Raw genomic sequence first — 25,361 nt, 5'->3', positions numbered from 1 at the left:
AAGAGAGTATAATTAAAATTATTTCTTAGGTGTAGAAACTATGTAATCATATATATATATATATATATATATATATATATATAGTGTGTGTGTGTGTGTACGTATTCGACAATTGCTATATTAAAGTTCATGAAAATTAATATTTGAAATACAAAAAATCCTAAAAAAAAATTGGGAAGAGAAACCCGGCTCTGACGTTGTTTTGAATCAGCATGGAATACAGTCATTAATGAAGCAACGAGAGTGAGGTATCTGCTTCATGTTCGCTTCCTCCTGTAACAATCACCGATAAAAACTAAAGTGGTAATCATAGATAGGTTTGAACGTGGAGGGTAAATAACAAACATGAAACAGGGAAATAATTAACATACGTAGTCGATTTTACATAGTAGAGCAGAAAAGGGTTCCAGGATGACTGAGGACACGAGTCTACAATTATTGGGGTTTAAGAACTACATGGATTAATCAAGACTATCTAACAACTATTTATCCACCATGCACACATTTTACACTTGCCATCGGGGCCACCAGAACATCTCAGACGATTAAATGGGTAAAAATGGCAAGGATGACTGATTACTTAGACATTTCTTCAACCCCTTCGTTTAGCCAACATCTAGCACCATTAAGCATTCTAAATATAGGTACGGGCATACTATAATCATTAAACTTTCCCAGATAACCTTTACACTTGACATTATTTCCCTCGCTCGACTTGATGATTGATCACTAAAAGCTGTTTCTATTCATGCAATGCTGCTCCAGAATCAATTTCTCACCATCTACTTTATTGTAATGTATCGGTTCGTCCCGTGTTTGGCCCAATGGTCTTTGAGGTCAACAGGGTTTGACAGATCGTGACCTTCTGCGGCAAGGCGACTAAGCAGCTTGTTGAAAGCGCTACCACTCATCTTTCGACCTCCAACCCGAGCATGCCTCTTGTTCGGCACTGCAGGAAGTGGATACATTGACAGAGTGGTTGTGCAACAGGCGGACTGCCAACCTCCATTACCCCATTTGTAACACTGCTTAAGGACCCCGGTACAAGAACATACTGGCGCTGGCATGGTTGACTCATCATAAGCCACTTGGTTCAATCCCAAGTCTTGACCTTTCCAATCAGCCTTAGACACTGCTAACTGCTTGTTAAGATCATCGCCTCCGTTGACCATTTCCTGACCATTCTTCCACTCATGTGCCTTGCCAAACATAACCTTATTCAAGTCTTCGCTCTCCTTTTTGACTTTTTTTGCTGCTTTTGTAGTCTTCTTATTAAGTGAAGTTGACTTAGGTTCCTTGGGCCGCTTGGCCCGCCTTGATTTCCCAGCCTCAGAAGTGATGGGAGCTGCGGGGAGGACATCAGTTGTGTGCATCTCCCTTGTGTTGTAAGAAGGATCACCCATGTTAGGTATATGGTGTACCTGTTGCTGGGGATGATGTATATGCTTGACACCACGTGAAATTTGGCATCCCGGAGGGCATGATGGCATACTGCCACTACTTAACGAGGTTTCTCGATACTGAAGAGTTGCAAACGCATTATCTCGTTCCAAAATTGCATTATTTCGTTCTGCAATTGCAGCATCTCGCTGCAGAAATGCCATGTCACGCTCAGCATATGCTGCCTTCTTCTCAGATATGGCCAGATTTCTTTCTTGGATGGCCTCATCTCTTTCGGCCATAATTGCCATGATCTGCTTCATGGAAGGCTGATGTTGCATCAGCCACTGCAACGCAACATCGAGATAAATATTTTTAAAGTCAGCAACTTACTTAATAGTGAGAACGCACTGCAGTTACAAATTCTTTGTTTGTGCAAAATTGAATAGTAAATTTGTTGATGAATTTATACATGAACAAAAATAAATGTATTTTAATATACCTGTCCCTGAGCAGATTTAAATTGATCGGCTTTGTGCCTGCCATTTTCACGATGCCCAGCATCATCCATCAGAAACACAAACAAATAACTAAATATGGACTCTAGGCTTCCTCAACCAATATGGAACTTGATTGATCAAACAACAGTATGCCAGAAGTCCTGCATTCATAGAAACTTTTCAGTTTATATTAGATACTTGGGATAGTTAGTGTATCTATGTGGTCCTCTTCTTTCTTAGGGTGCAGAGTATTGGGTAGGAAGGAATCACTCGATCAACAACTGCCATGAAGAATGAATGTCACAAAGTTTAAAATACTTACCATGCTTATACATAGGGATAGCAGGTACTTGATCAAAATTAAACCTATACAAAAATGAATCTCAGTAAGTTCACATGCAATAACGAATGAAACTTACAAACAAACTGCCACTTTATAAAAAGACTAGAATATTCAGCTTCAAGAAAATCTGGGATAAAAATAGTGCTGGGAAACTTTGGCAACGCAGGGGAAGTCTATTGGTCATCATGTATGATTTAAATACTTGCATTGAAGCATAAAAGACAGTTGGAACTTTCCAAAAACCTTAAAAGGAAACAATGGAACAGGTGGATATGAATGGCAGACATGGTAGTAATGTAGTAAGCAGGGTTACCACAACTACATCAATGGTAGCCGCGTAGTAGGCAGTTACTACAGCAATTATAATAGAAAGATATTAAGTTCCAGAAATTACCACAATATCATATAAAAGCTATTAGTCATTATTGTTATTATTTCAGAGCTTCCATGGAAGCAATAAAGAAACATGAAGGTAGAACAAATGAAGAAAGATAAGGCATGTTGGGAGAGGGGGAAGAGGTAAAAATGAGTGGATAGAAAGAATCCTAATGTGATTATAATGTCCTGACCACATAATGCATGGGTAAATATCACAGAAATAATGATGACAACCATATGATCAAGGTCCTCTTCAAGCAGCACTTCCATGACAGGAGGACCAAACTCCAAAACCCAATAACATTTGATGAAAAGCAAGTTTTAAAAGCACTGTTCTGAAACTGTACAATAATTTTCATCCAAAATCCGAAAGTATCCTGTGTTGATTGTTCATTTAAAGATCTAAGATAAACAAGGGGAAGGGAGACATAACAACCTTCTGATCTAATACGAGTCAAGCAAAGAGCCACACAAAAACTTCTTCATTAACAATCCAGTACTCCAGTGCAACGTGAAAACAGAATAAAAATGAAAAACCAGAGTGGAAGAGTACTGCAAAAGGAAATTAAATAAAGAAGAGATCATTCATGAACTCATATTGGATACGATGAAGTACATCAAAACTATTTTTTTTTAAAAGCAATCGCATTTATAACCTGATGGATAACTTGATATCAATTAATAGTCAAGTGGATGATATTCTTTTCACTACCCAAAACTATAATCCTCTTCACTACATTCAATAAAAGTATATAGCTGAATATCATGACCAGATGATATCTGAATATCAATAAATATATATCTTCGTTCTCACTTGCTTTTCTTCTAACCAAAGACAAACTACCCAAAACACTCACCACAAGCTCATTCCCATAGACCAGTAGCAGCACTTGTTTGGACGGAATTCTGAATAAATATTTATGTAAGAAAAGTAAGAAAGTAAAATAAATGAAGTTTGTCCAATTAACAAAAATCAAATTATCCAGCATAAAAAAAATCTAAAATAAAATTATACGCTTCAACTTTCATAAAAGGCCTCTCATTTAATTTCTCTAAAAGCTAATTTGGGCTTCTAACTTTCTTCCCCAGAAGTTTGTGCAAAAAAACAGAGCTAAATCTATTACCACAGCCCCTCCTTATATCATGGGGTGTCAATGAATAACAAAACTGAAACTAATTTCCGTACAATTTTTTTTAAAGCCACGGTTCCTGGATCTCAAAAATCTCAAAAACGGTTTGAAGATCCAAATTTTCAACCAACAACAGATTCCGATACAGTGAAACGTCGCACCCGAACTGAAAACTGGAAGACTAAAACTATAAACAAAAAATAAAATCTAGAAGAAGCAATTGCAGCGAACGTGATCAATTATTTAAGAGAAGACCCAAAGCAGAGGATGCACAACGATTCGGATAGTCGAAGGTGGGAAAAAGCAAGTCAAAGCAAGTCAAAGACTAAACGAAGCGATAAATTGAAGGTGGATTGGGTCGGAACGATAAAACAGCGATAAATTAGATAAATTAACGATAAATAGCAGAACGAAAGTAAAGACTGGAAAAAATGAACGAAGAAAGAAACCCTAACCTCAGAGAGAGAGAGAAAGAGAGTGAGAGAGAGAGGAAAGAGAAATCGTGCGGCACTAGGGTGGGGGGGTTTTACCCGGTTGTGTCTGTATCTGTACCTATGCGATGCCACTTTCTCTTCCTCCACTTACATTTTTCTCTTTACTTCCTTTTTTTTCTTGGTTTTATCATTTCTTATACGCAGAAAAAAAATAATAATAATAAAAAAAACGAAATGCGTGAGTTATGAAGTCACCGGTTCCTGTTTGTGTTTCCACTTTCAACCATCCAAGTGATGCACATCCATATTTATTTACTACCGCGTTCTTATTATTGTGGTTTTTTTTTTCACCTTTTCTAATTATTTTCAGTTTTTTTTACCCTTTTTGATCTTGACTTTAAGAAAGCTAAAATCGGCCATGCTGCCAAATAATTAATACGGACAAAGAAATTATTCTTTTCATAGTTAAAGTTGTGTAAATTATTGTTTTTGATCCATCCATTCGATGTAATTTATATTTGTGATGTGTTTGAATCTACAAAACTGGGAAACTTATCTTAAAATGTGATGGTGTGTGACACGGGGCACGTGCGTTAGGGTTGTGATTTGTTGGGTTGGTTTGGTTGAAAGTAAAGATGAATGGGTCTTTAAGTTAGTGGCACAGGTCTTGTTGCTTGCCACCACAATCTCATCACAAACATTTTCAGTTGCTTCCACCACTCGCCATTTCTGCTTTTCACCTGCTCTTCTCTTCCACATTCTCTTTCTCTGCTTCAACCATTGTTTTGTTACTAACAATGTTGCATTCTCTATCCCCCATGTTCTAAAACCTGCAGTTCTGTATAAATTCAAATTTTAGTTTTATTGTTTTTAATTGTTCTTTATTTTAGATTGTATATTTTAAAAGACATTTTTTATTTTATATTCTAAAATAAGAATGCATTTCAGAAATGTATTACAATGCAAAAATATATTATTTTAATAAAAAATATTTGTTATCTTTAAATTATACAATCCAAAATACATTAATATATTCTTATTTATATACTCCGAAAAGTATTTTTATTCTACAATCCAAATACATTAATATTTTTATTCTACAATCCAAAATATATCATTTTACATTCTGAAAAATATTTTCTTATATCTCAAAAAAATAATTCAAAATACATTCTTTTGGGATAATTTTATCATTTCATCCCTTCATGGGTGCTGCTGGTTTAAAATAAAAAACACGGAAGTGTAGAATGAAACCAACAATCTACAACCCGCGTGGCCCAAATCCCCTTTTCATGTTTGGCAATTACTTTCTGTACCCAATTAATTTTGACTCACACTCAACGAAAATTTTAAAATTTTATTCTGCCATTTTCACACATTTTTGCTTACGGATTTCAATATCTGGAAGTCATTTTTATACATACCAGATTTTAAAATCCAGAAGGTCATTTTTATATTTCATTTAAGCTTTCGGATGGTTATATCTGGAAGTGAGTTATGAGTTCTGAATTTTCATATCCGGAACAGTGTCCTGTAAATGGTGTTGAAGATTGAGATCCGAAACTAATTTATGTTTGCTTACGGATCTTTACATCTAGAAGGTCATTTATGCTGTCCAAATAAGCTTCTGGATAGTGAAATCCAGAAGTGACATATTAGTTCCAAATTTGTATATCCAAAACTTTGAATTTGACTTACGGATATGAATATCTGAAATACAAAAATTTAAAATCATTAAAAACAAAATAGACATTTCATGTGAGTGTGTTGAGTGCGGATGTGAATTGATATGATACAGGGAGATAATTAGAATGTGGGAGTTTCTTCTTGCACTCCTATATTTTTCTTGCTGCACCACTACATTATTTGAAATATCGAAATTACTCTTTCATAGTTTTACGTGATTCAAGAATATAGATTCCTTAAGAAAAAGTATTTTTGGAATAGAAGTTTTCTGAGCAATGTAATGTATGTTTTCGGAATCGGAAATCCAGAATACATATTTTTTATTTCCATTGGTAAATCCGTACGAAAAAATATGTTTCAGAAATATTTTAGAAAAAATAATTTAGAAGTCATTTTTTAAAAGGGGTAAAACAGACTATGTTGTGCAATAAGATATTTGTTAGGATTGAGGAAGAAACAGAATGTAGGCTCAGCATACTTATTCGTACTAAATAATTGGGCTTATGATATTTGGGTTTCATTTTTCTCTAGTGAAAAATTTATAAAATTCCTCCAGGTTAGCAAAAGGTTAAAACAAAATGAGATTAAAATAGAAAAATATTCAAAAATAAATATCAAAATCAAAATATTTTAAAATTGTTAATGAGAATTACCGTAAAAAAATGTTCATTTTCTTTTCTACAATTTCATCTTCAGCATCATCACTACTGTAACAACAATAATAATTTTCAATGTAAAAAAATCAATTAAAAATATTTTTTTCTTAATCTTTAGGATTTTTAATGACATAACTATTTTGGTATGCTCGAAGTTCTTCCTTGTTGGCTTTAACAATAGTAATTGATAACAACAATTCTTCATATAGTAACTTTCTTAGGGACATAATAATAACAACAATCAAGTAATAATACAATCTAGAATGAAACTCTTAAGAAAGAGTCGATCTGATGTGAATTTTTTTTCCATCTTTGTACTTTTTGAGATGTGAGTTTTGTCAGGTTTATCAACAACTTAAAGAAAATATAATAAAATTTAGATTAGTAATTTGTTGAAAATTTCAACTTTCAATTTTAAGACTTCTCTACTAAAAATATCTAGTGTGTTTGAGATTTTTTTATAGATAATAGTTTATTTTTATAAAGAATTTAAATGTTTCATTAGAGAAATTTGGATAAAAAAAATAAAAGTAAATTAAAATTTAGAAAATATGAGAATAATTGAGTGCTAAAAAAAATTAGAAAACTTAAATTCTATTTTAAAAATGTAAAAAATGTTTTTTTTTATATATTTTTCTACCTCTCAAATATATGTTTTTTTTCTTTTTATACATCGATTTTTTGTTGGGTTAAAACATTATAGCTTTGACATGCTTTTCAATTTTTTTAGCATGGTTACATTTTACTTTTCATAATCTCATTCAAATAAAACATTTGAAAAAATATCTAAAAAAATTCATTCAAATTTTCCTAGTTTTATCAAAACACGACATTAGATTACCATACATTTTTACTTCACCAATTTAAAATAATTATAAAAAATTAGCGGAAACACAACTCTTTTGCCGGTATATCTGCATTTCTTATTTTAAATTTTATTATTATTATATGTATACTATTATTGTTATAATAAAAATATATTAAATAAATTTAAATTTATGATACAATGAAAATAATTATATTAAAACAATTTCATTTCTAAGATTTTAAATCACTAATTTTTTGATTTATTATTAATATAAAATTTAAAAAGAGAAGTATAATAATGAAAAGAAGGAGAAGAAGAATAAGACGAGTAACAAACACTAAAAAAATATCTATTTTCTAATATCTTTTCTCCTCACCCCAACAATACAGTCTTGATTTCTTACTAATATAAAACCAAAAAAAGAGAAATATAATAATAAAAAGAAAAAAAAGAAGAATAAGATAGGAAATTCCAATAACAAATTTTAAGAAAATATCTATTTTCTAACTAATCTCTTTCCTCTCCTCCCACAAAGTCTAAGTCTTGATTTGTTAATGATATAAAACAAAAAAAAAATATAATAATAAAAAAAAAAAAAAAAGATAAGAAACTCCAATAACAAACTCTAAAAAATATCTATTTTCTAATCCCTTTCTTCCCATCCCTAATAATGCAGATTTTATTCGTTACTAATATATATAAAAAAAGAAATATTATAGTAAAAAGAAAAAGAAGAAAAATTAGATAAGAAACTCCAATAAAAAAAACTTTTTTGATTTGTTACTAATATAAAACTAAAAAAATAAATATAATAATAAAAAATAAAATAAAATTCTAACAAAATATTTATTTTTTAATTTCTCTTGCCGTCAGAAAATGAAAAGAGATATTTTTTTAGAAGAAATAGAAGCATTTGTCTTTTTTGAATTTCTAACTTTTCAAATAAATATACTGCAAATCTCTTAAAAAGTTTGTTTCAAATTTAATATATTTTTTAATTTTAAATTTAAACAATTATAAAATGGAGATTCTGTTAAAAAGAAGATTTGAAACTTCTTTTACAATTTCAAACAACTCATATATTCTTTCATTGTTACAGACATAATTCATCCCATTTAAAAACACAAAGGATTTTCAAACAATAACAAGAAATTGATAATAAATTACACAATTGGTGAGGCACAGTTAATTATTCCGAGTAGGAAGAAAAAGAGGAAGAAATTATTGTATCTTGATCCAAATTCCCTCGCTTGGAATGTCCTGATGAACCGCAAACAACATATAAAACGTGGGTGGTGCAAGAACAGCTGAACCCGGCGCCGTCACCTCAAATTCAGAACTTGAATTTCCACTTACCTTAACATCACCCACGGACAACACCAACAACCTCTGATTCATGGAAAAAGAGTGCGTGTTAAAAGGCGGCGCTAACATCGTGACGGACAATAAATCAGGCACAAGGGCTCCATTCACCTTAATACCCATCTTGAATTTCTCGCCATACATCAAGTTGGTATGAGAAGAAGGCTCTAGAATAATGGGACGCAGATCAGAAAACTGAGAACCCAGATAGAACGGAGAAAAAGCTTCCAAACTCAACTCCGTAGGGTATGCCACATTAGAGAACATGTATTTCTCGTGAGGGTTGCTCCCACCTACGATCACTCTTCCATCACGAACCAAAATGGCCGTCGAATGATACATCCTGGGAATATCCGAAGCGGGTTGCAACACGAAACGCGACCCACCCGAACCCGAACCCGAACCCGAACCCGAACCGTTGGTTTTATAAATAACCGGTTGAAGAACCGGATTCTCCGCCCTCTCCCACCCCGCGGTTCCAGATTGAGCTCCGTTTATAATCAAAACGTCGCCGTTGGGGAGCATGACCATGTCGTTCATCACCCGCCCCATCGGCATGGTCTCCACCGCCCACGTGGCATTTGGATCCGTGATCTTAATCCGCGCGCAAGAATCCAACGCTTCGGAGAAAACCCCCTTGGGCACAAGCTGAAAAGCCCCTCTGCGGGCCCCACCGCAGACCAAAACCTCTGCTTCCACCCTCGCCGCTTCCAAATTCTTCAAAGGTAGCAAAACCGCGGAACCGGTACTAGGATAACACCTAGGGTCTCCCCCGGGTATCTCGGGGTACGTTCTCACAACGGCGTCGTTCTCGTAATCAAACAGAATCGCACGGTTGTTGGCGAAAATAAAAAGATTTCCGTCTACGTTTAAAACAACAAACGGATAAAGATTATTCTCCGCGCCCTTGTCATTAGTCTGAAACAGAAACGGGAACACGTAGGGTTTGTTCTTATCTTCTGTTTTTCTTTTAGGGTAAAACTCGAAGTTGAACTGTCTTCTTCCTCCGATTATAATTTGTCGTCCATCTGGCAAATAGTGATTGGTGGAGTACCATCTTCTTACTGCGAGGGCATTGTCACTCTCTTGCCACTCACAGTCCTCACTTCCTTTGCATGGAGAGAAGGACCTTATTTTGCGTTCGCCGTCGTTGTAGCCGCCGGTTTGGATGAGGGTGCCGTCGGCGACGGCGCCACCAGAGGAGCACCAGACGTCGGTTTGGACGAAGAGGGCGCGGAAGGTGTTGGATGCGACGTCGTATTCGATGGAGTGAGCGGTGCAGTCTGTTTTGAGAACCTTCTCGGAGAGATCGTGGCGGCACGTACCGTTGGGGAGAGTGAGGTTGGAAAAGCCGAAGTCGGTGCGGTCGAAGATGATGACACGGTCATTGTTGAGGAGCTGCATGTGCATGGCGACGATGCCTATGGTCTTGTGTAGGAGCTCCCACTGGGAATCGGAGGCTCGGGAGGGAAAGGGAAGGGTAAGGGAGAACAGGAGAAGGTGGAAGAACATGGCAGGTAGAAGAAGAAGAAGATGATGATGTGTAGCCATAGTAGCAGAAAGTGTTGTTGGAAGATGGTATTTGAGTTAATGCGTTGGAGTTGAGGTGCAGTGAGTATCGTTGCATGCAATGGTAGTCCTTAAATTCTGCTGCATTTTGCAGCGCTGCGCTCTTTCTATATATGCGTGCATAGGCATTCAAGTACATTATGCTTGACCACACTATTATTTTGGTGCATCTTAAATTTAAGGTTTATTTAATTTCTTTTTTTATTTCAAAAATACTTTTTAACATTTTTATTCAAATAATTTTAAAATCTCACGTATGATGCCTTTCTAATAATTTTAATAAATTACTCAATATTTTTTATAATGTTTCTCATTCTAAGAATGTTTTTTTAAGATATTTAATAAATGATTCTTTATTGACTTTAATTTTTAAACAATGAAGTTTTCAGATTCGATTAATGATTGTGTTAGCATGCTCTGTATTTTCTCAAATCCAATTAACTGTAATTAATTTCCCTTTATTTCTTCACCTCATCCAATTAACAAAAGTTTGAAAAACAATGGTGTGGCTGAATAAAAATTCCACTGATTACGTGTTTAGATTACTGTTTTTCTTAATAAATATTTGACTTTACAGCTTGTTAAGATATTTTAATATGTCTGAACATGTTGAATTTTACATCATTTCTAAAAAGAGATTATCCTATAAAACTTTATTTCTCGTCACTGCTGTAGTTTGCTATAAAAATAACTTAGTGAAATTCACAATTTAAAAAAAAATATATAATTGAATTCAACGATAAAAATACTAAAAAGTAGGGATTTTTTCATTTCTTATAAAAAGAATTGCCTAGAAATATTTGAAAATCCTCTCATAAAACCTTTCTAATAATCTTAGTAGATAAATTGAATGTTTCTTGAATCTCTAAATTGAAATGATAGTCGAAAGTCTGCGTAAAACCAACCTAACTACTGATTTATTTAAATACTTTATATATAAATTAGTTTGATTAATTAGAATTGTTTAGAAAAATATTTTAAAATAGTCATTTTAAAAACTTTTAACTTATAAGTTATAAACTACTTTAAATAGTTTTTTATTTGTAATTTATCAAATCTTCTTTCATTTTAATTTTTTTACTTTTATTTATTATTATTTCCTTAATTTTTTATTAAAATAATTATTTATCGTATTCTTTTCAGTGTTTGTTAGATTTTTTAAATTTTTATATAGTTCAAATAAAAAATATTAATATTACAAATTAAAGCGACTATTGTTTTATTACATGTGAAAATTACACAAAATAAGAACTGTAAAAAAATTAACTTAGCATTAGTTTAAGTTTAGACGTAAAAATAAGTTTAAGAAAATTAGATTGAATTAATAGTCATTATATCAATTTATTTAAATAAAATAAATTGTTTAAATAAAAAATATGTATGCGATTTTTAAAAAATAAATAGAAATACTATAAATTAATATAAATTTAATTATTTTAAAACATTTGAAATCATAGTTATATAATAAAACGTTTTTTCTAAAAAAAAGTTTACTCATATAATTATATATATTTTATTTTACATTATTAACTAATTTATAAGTTAATTTTATTAAACATTTTTTACCCGTTAAGTTATGTAATATAAAATTTATAATTAAACTAGTTAATCAACTTGAAATTTATAAGATAAGAACTTGTAAGCTAGTAATTTATGTACTAACAATTAATTTATCAATTAAAAAATAATTTATCAACTAATTTTATTTAAAAAAATCCGAATTTTGAATAAGATTTCCACTAAATATTAATATTTTAATTTTTTTAATTTTGAAATTTATTTAAACATTTTTTATTTTGCCTATATTTTTATTAAGGATTTTTAAATTTTTTTTTATTATAAATATTAATATTTTATTATAAGCATAAAGTGAAGCCGGTGTGAAGATATGATTAACCTAATATTAATAGTGTGATAGTTGAAAGAAAGACCCGTGATCTGACACACCATATAACAGTGTTTTGCAGAAAGTCTAGAAGCCAATGAAGGCAAGTCTTTATGTCTGTTGAAGCTGATGAGGGTTCCAGTATCAAACTTGCTTAATCAGGATTCAGTTTCATGTCATCTTCTGCTTTTGTTTTGACCACTTCCTCTGCACTGCACTTCACCCAACCCAACAATCTAACTTCATTCACACCATTTTCGAAATTTATTATTTTTAACACAACAATTACTCTTAAGTAAGTGAAGAATAAATTAGTATATTAAAATAATTTAGCAAAAAGAAAAAAAAATATTTAAAATCTTACAAGAATATTCTTAACAATATTTATAACTTAAGTATATATGGAGACGTGTGATCGGAAGGATATACCGAGAGATTACGTCGAAATATATATATAAATAATAATAATAATAATAATAATAAAAATTAAAATATATATATATATATATATATATATATAATTATTGTAGCAAAGTCCAATTAAATAAGGTCTAAATTAATGTGTGTTTAAAATAATAAGTGGTACAAAATGAAAAGTCCAAATAAGTTATAAGCCCAATAAGAGAGTCTTATAAATAGATGTTCAACCCAAAAAATAAGTAAGAGTGAATTTTATCTGATGAATGTATAAACTATTTTTGACTTTGTCATCGGAGCGCCTTACAGATACACACACCCAACTATGAGAGGAGAAATCGAAAGTCCAACCTGAAGAGCAGCACTGTGAGAGGAGAAGCCGAAAGCCCAACCTGGAGAGCAACACTTAAAGAGCCCAAACCCAAAAGCCCAATCCGAGAAATTAGTGGATTAATCACTTTGAGCCTTTGAAGACACACCCACCGTCTAATTCGTGATCAATCCACTAATTAACAAGAGTAAAATGTAATTACAATTCAAGAAATGCAAAGAAATTAAATTGCACAAATTAAATTTCAGCAAGGCACTCCTTTGACTTGTTGTTACTCTTCTTTGTTGTGCCATTCAAAGTGTATGGTGTATTTTGGTATTTGTATTTGAGGCTGCCCCTTGCCTTGATCCTCTTTGATTTAAGCAATTAAATTCTTCAAAACAGTACCTACCAAGTAGAGTTAGACTCTCCTCAAGTCAAATCCCACTCAACAAGCACCAATTGATATTTATCCACCAACAATTTTAGAGGTCAAGAAAAGAAAGCAAGAAACAATTAAAATTTAAAAAACAGCACCACTGCAATTGAATTTAATAATGTGACACAACTAAAAAGAGTTCAGAATGAAATTAGACAAGCAAATAAAAAAAATAGGCACTCAATAAAGGTTGGCACACAAAAGGAACCTAAAGATTGACACTAGAATTGATTTGAAAAACCAAAACAGCACTACTGAAAATATTGTGATCCAGAAAGCGTGACTTTAAATATTTATGTTGAGCTGGCTATTTTGTATTTGTTTCTGAAAATTTAAACACAAACAATTCAGTGTCTTAACAAACTTTTGTCGTTGGTTTCACTCCAATCACATGCACAAATTAATTGTGATAATTTTTCCAAAAACAGTGCCCAATTATCGCTAGTTCCAGCGCCAGAATGCACACTTTTTTTTGTGTGATTTACCTTTTTTTTTCTATTTTGTTTTTACAACTAATTCTTTTTGTTTTTGTTTGCTAACACTTCAAATCACTGAAATCCAGAATCTCATAATTTTCTTTTGATGTATTTAATTTTCATAAAACAAAACAGCCAGAACATAATTGGTTAAAAACAGAGGATTCTAAATCTGGAATTAAAAACATAATGAGATACTTCAAAAACACAATGGAATGAATGTGATGGAATTTGTATGGATCTAGCACACAAATATGAACTCAAACTAAAAGGAAAAAAATGCACCAAAGGATCAAATCAAAACAGAATTCAGATTAAGCACTCAAATCAAAACAAGAAACAAATGAATCAAGAAAAGTACTACTAAGATTTGTTGACAATTTTGGAATTACATGACTAGACAAAACTTATAGATCCAGAAAATAAAATGACTCAAACACATCATATGAACCAAATAGAAATTCAAGCAAGACTCAAATATCCTAAAATAAAAACAGCAACACAATTCACCATGGAATCCTACACAAAATTGCAAATAAGATGCTCAAGCACAAATTGAACAATTCTACCGATTGAAATGCTTAGAATAGCATCCAAATCAAATTAAAAACGTAAAACAGCAAGACAACTTGAACAAAAGATGAACAACATGAAGATAAGAAGAACTCAAGCAGAAAAATGAAAAGAGATACTTATCTCTTGAAGACCATAGCTCTAGATACTAAATGATGGCATTGGGCTCTTCTCTTTTGCGATTTTTGGGTGGTTTGCGGAAGCTTAATGAGTTGTAGGTGGATCAAGGCCCTCCTAGGAGGTGTGGTAGCCTTGTAGGTGCATGATAGGTAGGGGAATAGGAGAGGTTCGGCCAGCTCCCTTTGGTAGGTGAAAGAGTGAAGATTAAAGCCCTAAATCTAGAGAGATTTTGGCAAGGAGTATGTATGGCACAAATTTGGTAGCATAACTATACTCAAAATAATCTTGTAAAATGATAGCCAAGCACCTCCTTATATAGGATTGGAGGGCTGAAATTTGAAGAACCAAATACAAATGAAATGCTAGCCAAATTACATGCAAGTGTAAGCACATGGGAGCACATGGAAAATGTGAGCACATGGTGCACCTAGCCTTCACATGGAGGTAGGTTATAGAATCCTTCTTTGTGTGGTTGGTCTAGAATTTACGCCCATTAGGTCTAGCTAATTGGGCCGGTCCTAAGTTTACTTAGAAATGACTATTTCTAATTAAACTTAGGTTTAGCCTTTTAAGTACCACTTTACATGTTTCATTACATTTACAAAATAACTTAAACTATGCTACTTTGACTAGAAAAGTAAGAAGAACTATCACACACTAGAGTCTATGATATGTAAAAATGTGTCCTCTTGACCCCTTTTTGACCATGACTCTAGTGGTTGCCTCAATGTAACATTTTAGTGGCCTCTCAAAGGATTGGTGTTGGGGCCTCTTCCATCACTAGACCTCCAGAGAGTACATACTAGACTCACACAGACCTGCTAAATAATGCAGTTACACATCCTAAAAAATAACTAAGAACAAAAGCACACTTTCCAACAAAGTGCCATTAAGCTAAACAAAACCAAAAACAACAAGCAAAGAATATACTCGTGGCTTCAAAACTGGATGGAGGCAATTGGACCCAGCCAAATTCCAAGATTCCCCCAACCGTGCCTATTGACATTGTGACAGCAACAACACATCAATCTTAAATGTGCTGAAAAAGCATTCACTCTTCAAGTTTTCAGCATAGGAATTTGAATCTATACACATAAACACATTCTTAAAGATAATTGTGACGATTACTAAATATCAAATATGTGCCTTTATAAATACTTGGTGATGGAGTATAGTAATAAACATGGAGAAAATTAAGATATATGCTACAATATAGTAGCAATAGAAGCGTGATTTTATGGTTTGAGGTAGTGTCTGCCAAGAGTTTTATGGTGTTAGAGAGGTAAAACTTAGTTGCTCCATTGTTTGACCATCATGCGACGTAGAAGTTACTACCAATTTTGTAATACGAAGTTGTGTGAAGGTGGTAGAACTTCAGTTAATTTTTTTAAAATCAATATATTATTTTATTCAAATTAATTAAAATTGAATAGTAAGTATTACCAGTGTACTTTAATTCTAACTCAATTCCATAAAACCAACTCATGGGATGAGGTTTGCACCCACTTATATATAATGAAATGTCCTCATTTTCGGTCGATGTAAGTTATGTTATATTTAAAATTATTTTGATAAATAAATTTTCAAAAGTGTTAATTTTTAGTGACAAAAATTGGTTAACCTTGCATGAATCATGTTTGAGAATAATGTAATATATTAATTTAATTATTTAATTAATAAAAAATATAAAAAAATTGTTATTAAATTTAAAATTAAGTAAAAAATTAAGAATTTGTTATTGCATTTGAAATTAAATAAAGAATAATTGTTATACATTTAAAAATAAATACTTCAAAAAATAATGATATTATTACATTCTTATCATTATGTTAATGTTAATTAACACCCTTAAAAATTTTATTTATCAAATTAATTTTAAATATTATATAACTTACTACTTAATTTTAATTAAATTCAACTGTAATTAAATAATTAATATATATATAGTTTAAAATAAAAATATTTTTAAAAAATAATTAAAGAAATCGTATTAAATTGATAAGAAATAACAAAGTCGTGTCAAGTGAATACTTTTACTTCAAAATTGTTGATACGACTTTTTTAAATATATATATTTTTTTAAAAATTCACTTTGATAAAAAAACGATAAAAAAAAACCCATGATGATAAAAAAACATAGTTGCTCACGATATTGTTGTGTCATGCATGCAGTATTTAAAAAAGGAGAAATAAATGAATGAAAAGGATAGCACTGTGTGGAAGTTAAGGCTGCCCAATTATAAAAGGATGTGTGCGTCTTGACCATGTGTATTGTGAGTGGCAGGTAATTAATGTTATTTAATGGGAAAAAAATCTGTGTATTTTTTTTACAAAATTTGTTTTTTGATATCATATAATAGTAATTAATTAATTCCAATTGACCAATTGAAACTTTATCTGTAAATATCCTAATTAAAGAAAAATATTACAAATAATTAATTACATAAAATTAAATATAATTGAGTTATACATTTTCTACCTAATTATTAACAAAATACATATTTTATTTATTTATTCCTTATTTTTAATTACTAACCAACTATATTTAATCACTCACAACTGTGATTCTTTATTTTATTTGAAAATTAACAAATAATTTTCAATTAAATTATAATCATATTTGAAAAATAATTCATTTGAAATTTGTTATATTGTATTGTCATATTTGTGTTCTGAAGTTACTAAAGTTTTGAACAAGTTTCTCAATATGCTTTGTATGCAACATTTATTTAAAATTAAAAAAAAAGGTGATTTCAGTTTTAGTATATTAGACCAGTTTGATAATTTTTAAAATAAGATTCTTCTGAAGTTACTTATGCAGTAACTAGATATAATTTACGTTTAAACTACTTATTTTTTAAAACAAGCAAATTAAAAACAAAAGTAAAAAAGAATTTTGTTTATTTTGTTACAAATCACCTATTAAAAAAAGATAAATAAAAAAAAAATATATGTTTAGAAACTATAGAGTGATAATAATTATATGTAACAATTATAAATTTCATTTTTAAAATTTTAATAACTAATTTTATAGACAGTTGCACTTTAAGAAAACACAAACAAATAGATTCCTCTAATTTAAGGATGAAACATAGAGAGTATTAAATGACATTGATGCATTTTAACTAAATTTCTCAAGCATGTATATGCTACAGTGCATTAGGTTGTGAACTGTCACATTTGCCTTGCTGGTTAGGACAATATCTTTAATACATTTTTGCAAATTTTGTTTCAATTTACAATTTTATAAATTTTACAAAGTTTGTCTGGATATCCCGTTCAACTATACATATTTTATAATATATAAATAAATATAAATTTCATTTTATAAAATTGATTTATAAAATTAAATTACACTTAAAATTTATTTTTTAGATATTATATTATAATTATTTAAATTTTATTATAATAAAAATTTGTTGAATTAATTAAACTGTCGAATTATCATAAATATAATCTATTTTTTTAAAAATTTCATAAATCTTAAATTAACTAACATCTTTCCAACATCAAATCAACTTTTTCAACAATTTCTTTTATAATACAAATAACTAAAGTTTCACCACTCACAACATCTTAGTTCATTAAGATTAGTCATTATTATTTAATTTTTCACAGCAGTTGGTGAATTTACATTTTGTAATTGGGTGAAAATTCTAAATGTTATATTTGCTTATACCGCAAAATTGTATAGTTTTATGCATTCCTTCATCACTAAGTTCCATAATTTGTTCTAGCATTTGCATAAAGAATACAATGCGCTTTAATTTGACTGCATTTTGATATATTTTATGTGCAGAAAAGCATAAATTGGACTCACAGAATACAGCTATATTTTGGTTCACTTTCCCTTTATTTTAGATTCTTCCAATTTTAAAATTATTGGTTTAGGTTTCACAATACACAGATTAAGAAAACTTATATATCTTACACGTGAGGGTATTGTCTTCAAGAGCAATTTTTTAAGATGCCATTACAAATTGTAATTATAATATAATTGGGGTGCTTAAAAACATTTTATACTATTTTAGTTATATAGAACAAACATTTATCGTATGTATTATAAGAACTAAAATATCAATATTTTAGTGCGTGTACTGCATAGAATAAAAGTTTATTTTTTATAATTAAATATTTTAAGAAATTATTATCTTTTAGTAAACAAGTTATATGATAGTTAAAGTTCACTATAAATAAATTCTTTTGCAATATATATATATATATATTATATTTATATCTATGATAAATAATTTATATCGTAACAAATATTTTTTAAACTATCGATAGTTTGTTTTTAAAATATTAAAATTCAATTGAAAAATAAAGCTAAAAAATAATAGATTAAAACAAATAAGAGGTTAAAGAACTCTTAAATAAAGGGATTTAAAATAATCAAATTAAAAATACCACTTTCTTAAAAAAAATACCATTCAAATTATATAAAAAAAACTACCATTCAAATTATACATCTTCATACGGATTAAAAAAAATATCTTTTTTTATAATAACTAGCGGAGACATAGGTACAATTGCACTTGTGTATTTGTATTTTTTTTTCTTTTAGTCATATTTTGCGATGAAAAAAATTTAACATAATTGAAAAACAAAAATTAACATGTAATAGAAAAATGATGAATTGATTGAACAACCTATTTTTTCTTTTTCACTGGTTTGAGTCTCTCTTCTTCTTCAAGCTTATTCTCTTCTTCTATTGATAGTTTTGGAACTGAAGAGTGTAATGTTGTTCACATTAAGAGTATAATTGACTTGATGGTAGATACAAAAGAATAATGGTTTTACCAGATGTATCGATCGGTACCGGACGAGTCCGAAACAAGTAACGACATAAAGAGCATCATAAATAACGGGTGTTAGCAGCAATTACCATTAGCATTGAATAAATAATGAGCATCATTAATAACCATCATGAACATTAAATAAATAACGAACATCATTAATAATGATTATTAGCATTAAATAAGCAGGGATATAGTATCTCCAAGGTGTAACGAATGGAGACAAGGAACAAATTCATATAAAGGGGGTTGGAAAAAGGAGAGAGGTATGTTTTTCAAATCCCACCATAACACATCCCTAAACTAAGCACTGACTTGAGCGTCAGAGTGCAATCGCAGGTACCCCCCCCCCCCCCCCCCCCCCCCCCCCCCCCCCCACCCTCGGCCGACCGATTACCAGTGTTGGGAGAAGGAGACTTGTGGACATTGGAGCATCGCCAGCACACCAGCCATTCTACACCAAGCTAATTGACACTCCATTCATGGATGAGATAATTGACACTCCACTCCCACCAATGTGGACAGGGTTAACCATTAAGCTCTATGACGGTTCCACCGATCCGGACAAGCACCTTAACGTCTTTAAAACGCAGATGACCTTGTACATGATCGACACGACGTTGTGGTGTAAGGTTTCCCCATTTTCTTTCAGGAGGGACCACTCGGTTGGTTTACCAAACTCCCGACCAACTCCGTGGAGAATTTTAAAGATCTGACAGCAAAATTCATCACACAGTACGCGACCAGCCGACCACATCATATGTCTTCCCTGTCTATCCTCAATGTGAAACAAGAAAAAATGCGAGTACTTACGAGCATTTATGGACATGTTCAACAAAGTATGCATGGGTATCAGGAACTTGATGCCCGAAATAGCCATGCATCATTTAGATGGTGAAATCCGTCCGGGTCGATTCACAAAAAGATTAATCAAACGACCAACAAGGGACATCGATGAACTAAGAACCCGAGCAGTGAAATTCATGCAGATAGAAGAACATGTTGATTATCATAGGACACACCAGGTTGAAGTCGACGAAAAGGGAAACGAGAAGGAAAAAGATAGAAGCAATCGGCCTGGACTGGGGCAATCTGACCGACCTAGAGAAAATCGCAGGCCGTGATTCCAACATTATACACCCCTCATAGTTCCAAGGGGAAGAGTTCTGGATGAAGCCCTCCAACCCTAGCTAATCCCGACCTTGAGAAAATCACAAACCCCGCAAATTGGCGAAACATCCAAGCATTTCCAGTACCACCGCAATTATCTGTTAGAATATATGGCTTTAAACTAGAGGGGGGGTGAATTGTTTAAAGAGAGTTTTCGCAACTTTTTCAGCCTTGAATGAAATTACTTCGAGAAAACCTTGATTAAGAAATCATTTTTTCAAAACATAAAGCAAAGGCACAACACTAGTAAAAACAATCGATTGTTTTACCGAAACAATTGGTTGTTTATACCAGTTAACAAATATCAAAACTAAATTTAAAGAGTTAGGGATAAAGAGAATGCAGACAGATGTTTATACTGGTTCACTCCAAATCCAGAGCTACATCCAGTCTTCTCAGAAACCCTGAGGAAATCCACTAAGCAATCACAACTTGATCACTTACACCACAACCAAGAAAGTGACCTTGAACACCTCAAGACACACACTCTTCTTGGCCAACACACCAACACTAAGATTGCTGATCTTGATCCCCTCAAGAACACACAACCAATCTCAGCAAACACAGAAATGAAACTTGTGCAGCAGAGTACAAGGATTACACTTGTTACAGAAGATAATCTGAAATCAATACAAGCAGAATCCTATTCCACACACTTTGATCAATCACAAACTCTTAACAATCTCAACTCTTTGAAAAACTCAAAAAAACTTTATTAAAAAATCTCGTTACTCAAATCTGTTTTTCTGAATTTATTCAAAGATGTTGTTTGTTATCAAATCTTAACAAACTCTTAAATTGCATTTAAAGATTGGTCAAAGCATTTAATGACTGGAGCGTAAGCAGTTAAAACATTTAAAGCTCAGTCAAAGATAAAACAGTTTTTCTGTTATGGTCCCAAAACAAACAATCGGTTGTTTCCTCGAATCAATCGGTTGTTTTGGTTTTAATAGCTCAACCATTTGAAAAACAATTTTCAATCTTTTATCAAAACATCTAAGTATAAACAATCGGTTGTTTCGACAAAACAATCAGTTGTTTTAACTTAGTTTGAAAAACATTTTTCTTTCACAAAGATTGAGAATGCCTATGCTTTAGATTTAATCAAGAGGTGAATTACAACACTCAAACTACCCCAGAACTAAACTAAAACAGCATAACAACAACAAGCACAACCAAGGCTTCAACATCCTTCAAAGGGTTTGGATTCTTCAAAGCTTGAACACCACTTGGTTCAACATTATCGCCATATGACCGAAGGATGCCAGGCCTTGAAAGACAAAGTCCTATGCATAGTAAGTACTATAGCCCTTATCATGGCAACTAATAAAATTAGACTAGGAACCAAAAACCAGACGAAATAGTAGGTATAAAGTAACCGGGGCAATCTGGCCGACCTAGAGAAAATCGCAGGCCGTGATTCCAACATTATACACCCCTCATAGTTCCAAGGGGAAGAGTTCTGGATGAAGCCCTCCAACCCTAGCTAATTTGAGAAAATCACAAACCCCGCAAATTGTCGACACATCCAAACATTTCCAGTACCACCACAATTATCGCCATGTGATCGAAGGATGCCAGGCCTTGAAAGACAAAGTGGAGAAACTCATCTAGGCATGTCACTTCTAAAGGTTCATAAAAACTAATGATGCGGTGAATCGTTCTCCACAAAGAGATCGACATTCATCCTAAGGACTGAAAGAATACACCTAGGGGTACCCAGGTGATCGACTAGTTAGAGGGGATGTACGTTGACAAGATGACCATCAATGGGCGACCAGAAGAAAGCAAAGTGAAAGCCCAGTAAGGAGGACCCGACAGCGAAGTGAAAGTCTCGAACGAAGCAACCACATTAGGCGAAGGGTACGGGAAGTTATCAATGCAATAGCTGGACCAATATCGCTCCACATTCCGAACAAAGAAATAAATTCAACTGCTAAAGGTTTTGCAGGAGGAGGTTGCTCTAATTCGGCCAGGAAGAAACACCTTCGGGCCATCCAATCATCCCATGTTAAATCCCGCCAAAGTAGACCAAGAATACCTCCAGTAACATTCACTGACGATGACTTTACTGCAATTGACGCAACCCAAGATGATCCCATGCTAATAACCGTGGAGATAGATAAATTTGCAATCACCAAAGTCCTGGTTGATCAAGGCAGCTCAGTAGACATACTATATTGGAAAACCTTTCACAAAATGAGAATTCCTGACTCGAAAATCCAACCTTATGAAGAACAAATCATTGGATTTTCAGGCGAAAGAGTAGATACCACGGGTTACATTGACTTGTACACCATATTCGGGGAAAAAGGAAGCTTGGCAAAGACTATAAAGATCCTATTAGAATATATGGCCTTAAATGAGAGGGGGGGGTTGAATTGTTTAAGAGAGATTTTCGCAAACTTTGAAGGTATAATGAAAATCAATGCTGAATTACAGAGAAAGAAATCAAGGAAACAAAGAACCAAAACTGTTTTAAGATGATATCTGAAAAACAATCGGTTGTTTATACCAGTTAGAACATAAACAGCTTAAAAACAAAATTTAAAGAGTTAAGGGTAAGAGATAAGCACACAAGCAATTTATATTGGTTCATGATAAGTGTCTAATTTCAGTAATATTTCATATTAAAATATAGGCACTTATGAGGATTTATTGCTAATTTACATATAAAATAATCCCTAATTTATGAATTTATACCTTTTTACATTTTTTATGATCTTTATTTGAATAAGAGTATTTTATTCCCAAATTTGGTGTTAATTGCAGATTTCTAAGGAAGAGTGGAGATTTGGATTAAAGATGAATGATTTGAGCCAAAAAGATAAAGATAGAAGGTCTCAGAATGAAAGAAAAAAAGAAAGAAAGAAAGATTGGGCCTTTTTATGTTTTATCATTTAGCCCATTAGCGCGACATAGGAAACAACCTAACCCTAGAAAACTAGGATAAATAGAGGGCTAGAGGCTCAACTAGTGTGCCAGATTGAGAGGAAAACACCATAGAGTGAATTGTAACCCAATTGGGAGAATGGAAGGTGATAGAAGTATGCGTGGCTAATTCTACCCTTTGGGATTGGGAGTAATCTGCTCAAACTCTTATGTATTGAGGTGATATTTTATATATTAATATTCAGTTCTTGATTGATTATTGGTATTGTTGTTTTACTTTTAATTCTCCGTGACAAATTGAGAATCTTAAATCTGACCGGGAGGTATTTTTAGGGTTCGGACCTAAACAACAATACTTAACATATTTGAGTGCTAGAAATAGACTTGAAATGTTAATTGCTATTAAACGTCTGAGCTTCGTTCTAAGTTGTTCTTATAAGTATGCAAGGGATCGATAGTTAGGGAACATTCTTAAGAATTTTATATGCGAGGAATCGATATAAATGATTTTTATACGGACATCAATTTCAATTAAAGAACTTAATATTAACATGCTAATCAAAATACATGAGAGTGAGAGAGATGAAACTTAATCCCAATTTTTCCAATTGAAGCAACTAATTCTTTGTTTGTTTTCTTATTGATCAGTGCCAACATAATCACTTCAAACTCTTTTTTATTGTTCTGTTGTTATATTTAGCGAATATTGTACTCGATAATTCACTGTTCTTTGTGGGATCGATATCCGTCCTTAGGGACAATTATTACTTCTGACAAACGCGGTGCACTTGCCGTAAAAAGTCATCAAGTTTTTGGCGCCGTTGCCGGGGAACAGATTTGATTTGTTGAGTATAATTTCCTAAATATTGTAAATATTTTATTTTTTTATTTGTTTTGATTTTGTTTATTTTATTAAAATTAGATTTGATTTGATTTTAGTATAGATTTGCTTTTAAAAAAAAAAAGAAAGTTGTTGATTTTATATTCTTTTCTTTTCTTTTCTTTACGTTATTTAATTTAGTTTATTTTTATTTTATTTTGTTTTGATTTTGATTTTGTTTTATTATATTTTATTTTAGTTTTTTTAGGATTAGTTTAGGTAGTTTTATTTATGTTTACGTAACTGTTATTTATTTATTTTAATTATATTTTATTATTAGTTTTAGTTTTTATTTTTACGTAAGCTAGTTAGTTAGAATATTAGTTGTTTACAATTATAGTTTTCAATTTTTTTTTAACTTTATTTTATTTTATTTTATTTCTAGTATTTATTTTATTTTTTATTTTTTTAGTACGTTATTTTTTGTTTTTAGAGTTTTCTTTTATTCTTTTTTTAATTTTTATTTTATCTATATATTTTTTTTAATATTTTTGTTAATTTTCTCTTAACGTCATTTTAGTGTTTTATTTTTGTTTTTTGGTTTTATTTATTTATTTATTTTATTTTACATATTTTGTTTTTATTTTTATCTTCAAATTTATTTTATTTTATTCTTTTTAAAGAAAAAAAAGTTCTCTTTTTTTTTTCTCCACTAATATGTTTTAGGAAGAAAGCAACATGAGAGAACAGCAAGCACCACCTACTACTACCAAGGACCAAGGACCAAGACATTTTTCTAGTATTGCAATACCTACTACTACCAAGGCCTTGGAAATAAATCCCGATTTTCTCACTCTCATCCGTGCCTATCAATTTACAGCAATAGAACATGAGGATCCATATTCACATTTGGATACATTTTATGAATTGGTAGGAACAATGGGTTTTCAATCAGGTGATCTTGAAAATGTTTATATGCGCTTGTTTTCTTTTTCATTGGCAGGAAAGGCTAAGGAATGGCTCAAATCACTTCCAAATCAGAGCCTCACTAGCTGGAAGGATATAGAGGAAAAATTTTTGCAAAGATTTTTTCCAATTTCTCGCTACATCAAAGCAAAGTCTGAAATCTCTATGTTTAGACAAGGAGCAAATGAAGTCTTTTGTGATACATGGGAAAGATTTAAGATGATATTGAGAAAATGCCCAAATCATGGGTT

The 25,361-nt window shown here is 31.7% G+C and overlaps 2 protein-coding genes and 1 pseudogene across 6 annotated transcripts; all 3 read right to left on the bottom strand.

The window, feature by feature from the left end:
- Nucleotides 1-337: 337 nt before the first annotated feature.
- Nucleotides 338-4,465, bottom strand: BPC6 (basic pentacysteine 6). Of its 5 annotated transcripts, none has more exons than XM_068623793.2 (5): nt 4,187-4,336; nt 3,038-3,153; nt 2,203-2,246; nt 1,883-2,041; nt 338-1,727 (listed from the first exon to the last, which is right to left on the bottom strand). In XM_068623793.2, exons 4-5 carry the CDS (start codon nt 1,949-1,951, stop codon nt 783-785), a joined length of 1,014 nt encoding a protein of 337 aa, XP_068479894.2. In that variant the 5' UTR covers nt 1,952-2,041; nt 2,203-2,246; nt 3,038-3,153; nt 4,187-4,336; the 3' UTR covers nt 338-782. The 5 variants fall into 5 exon arrangements, with proteins under 5 accessions (XP_068479894.2, XP_090151330.1, XP_068479896.2 ...); XM_090295204.1 differs by lacking the exon at nt 4,187-4,336 and adding an exon at nt 3,258-4,186; XM_068623795.2 differs by lacking the exon at nt 4,187-4,336 and adding an exon at nt 3,459-4,168.
- A 4,006-nt stretch (nt 4,466-8,471) lies between these two features.
- Nucleotides 8,472-10,342, bottom strand: LOC137821380 (aldehyde oxidase GLOX). The gene has a single exon (XM_068625941.2). It carries the CDS (start codon nt 10,226-10,228, stop codon nt 8,537-8,539), a length of 1,692 nt encoding a protein of 563 aa, XP_068482042.2. The 5' UTR covers nt 10,229-10,342; the 3' UTR covers nt 8,472-8,536.
- Nucleotides 10,343-25,255: 14,913 nt separating this feature from the next.
- On the bottom strand, nt 25,256-25,361 carry LOC137823221 (small nucleolar RNA R71; annotated as a pseudogene).

Source organism: Phaseolus vulgaris, chromosome 9 (genome assembly GCF_051622355.1).
Source record: "Phaseolus vulgaris cultivar YP4 chromosome 9, ASM5162235v1, whole genome shotgun sequence".
Lineage (NCBI taxonomy): Eukaryota > Viridiplantae > Streptophyta > Magnoliopsida > Fabales > Fabaceae > Phaseolus > Phaseolus vulgaris.
Note: the sequence above shows the minus strand (reverse complement) of the source record. Positions and strands in the feature narration are given on the sequence as shown.

Bases quoted from the DNA above. Each gene is read 5' to 3' on its own strand.
- BPC6 (XM_068623792.2), bottom strand. From the start codon at position 1,951: ATGGATGATGCTGGGCATCGTGAAAATGGCAGGCACAAAGCCGATCAA. The intron at 1,728-1,882 runs GTATATTAAAAT...GTTGCGTTGCAG, and splicing joins TTAAATCTGCTCAGGGACAG to TGGCTGATGCAACATCAGCC.
- LOC137821380 (XM_068625941.2), bottom strand. From the start codon at position 10,228: ATGGCTACACATCATCATCTTCTTCTTCTTCTACCTGCCATGTTCTTC.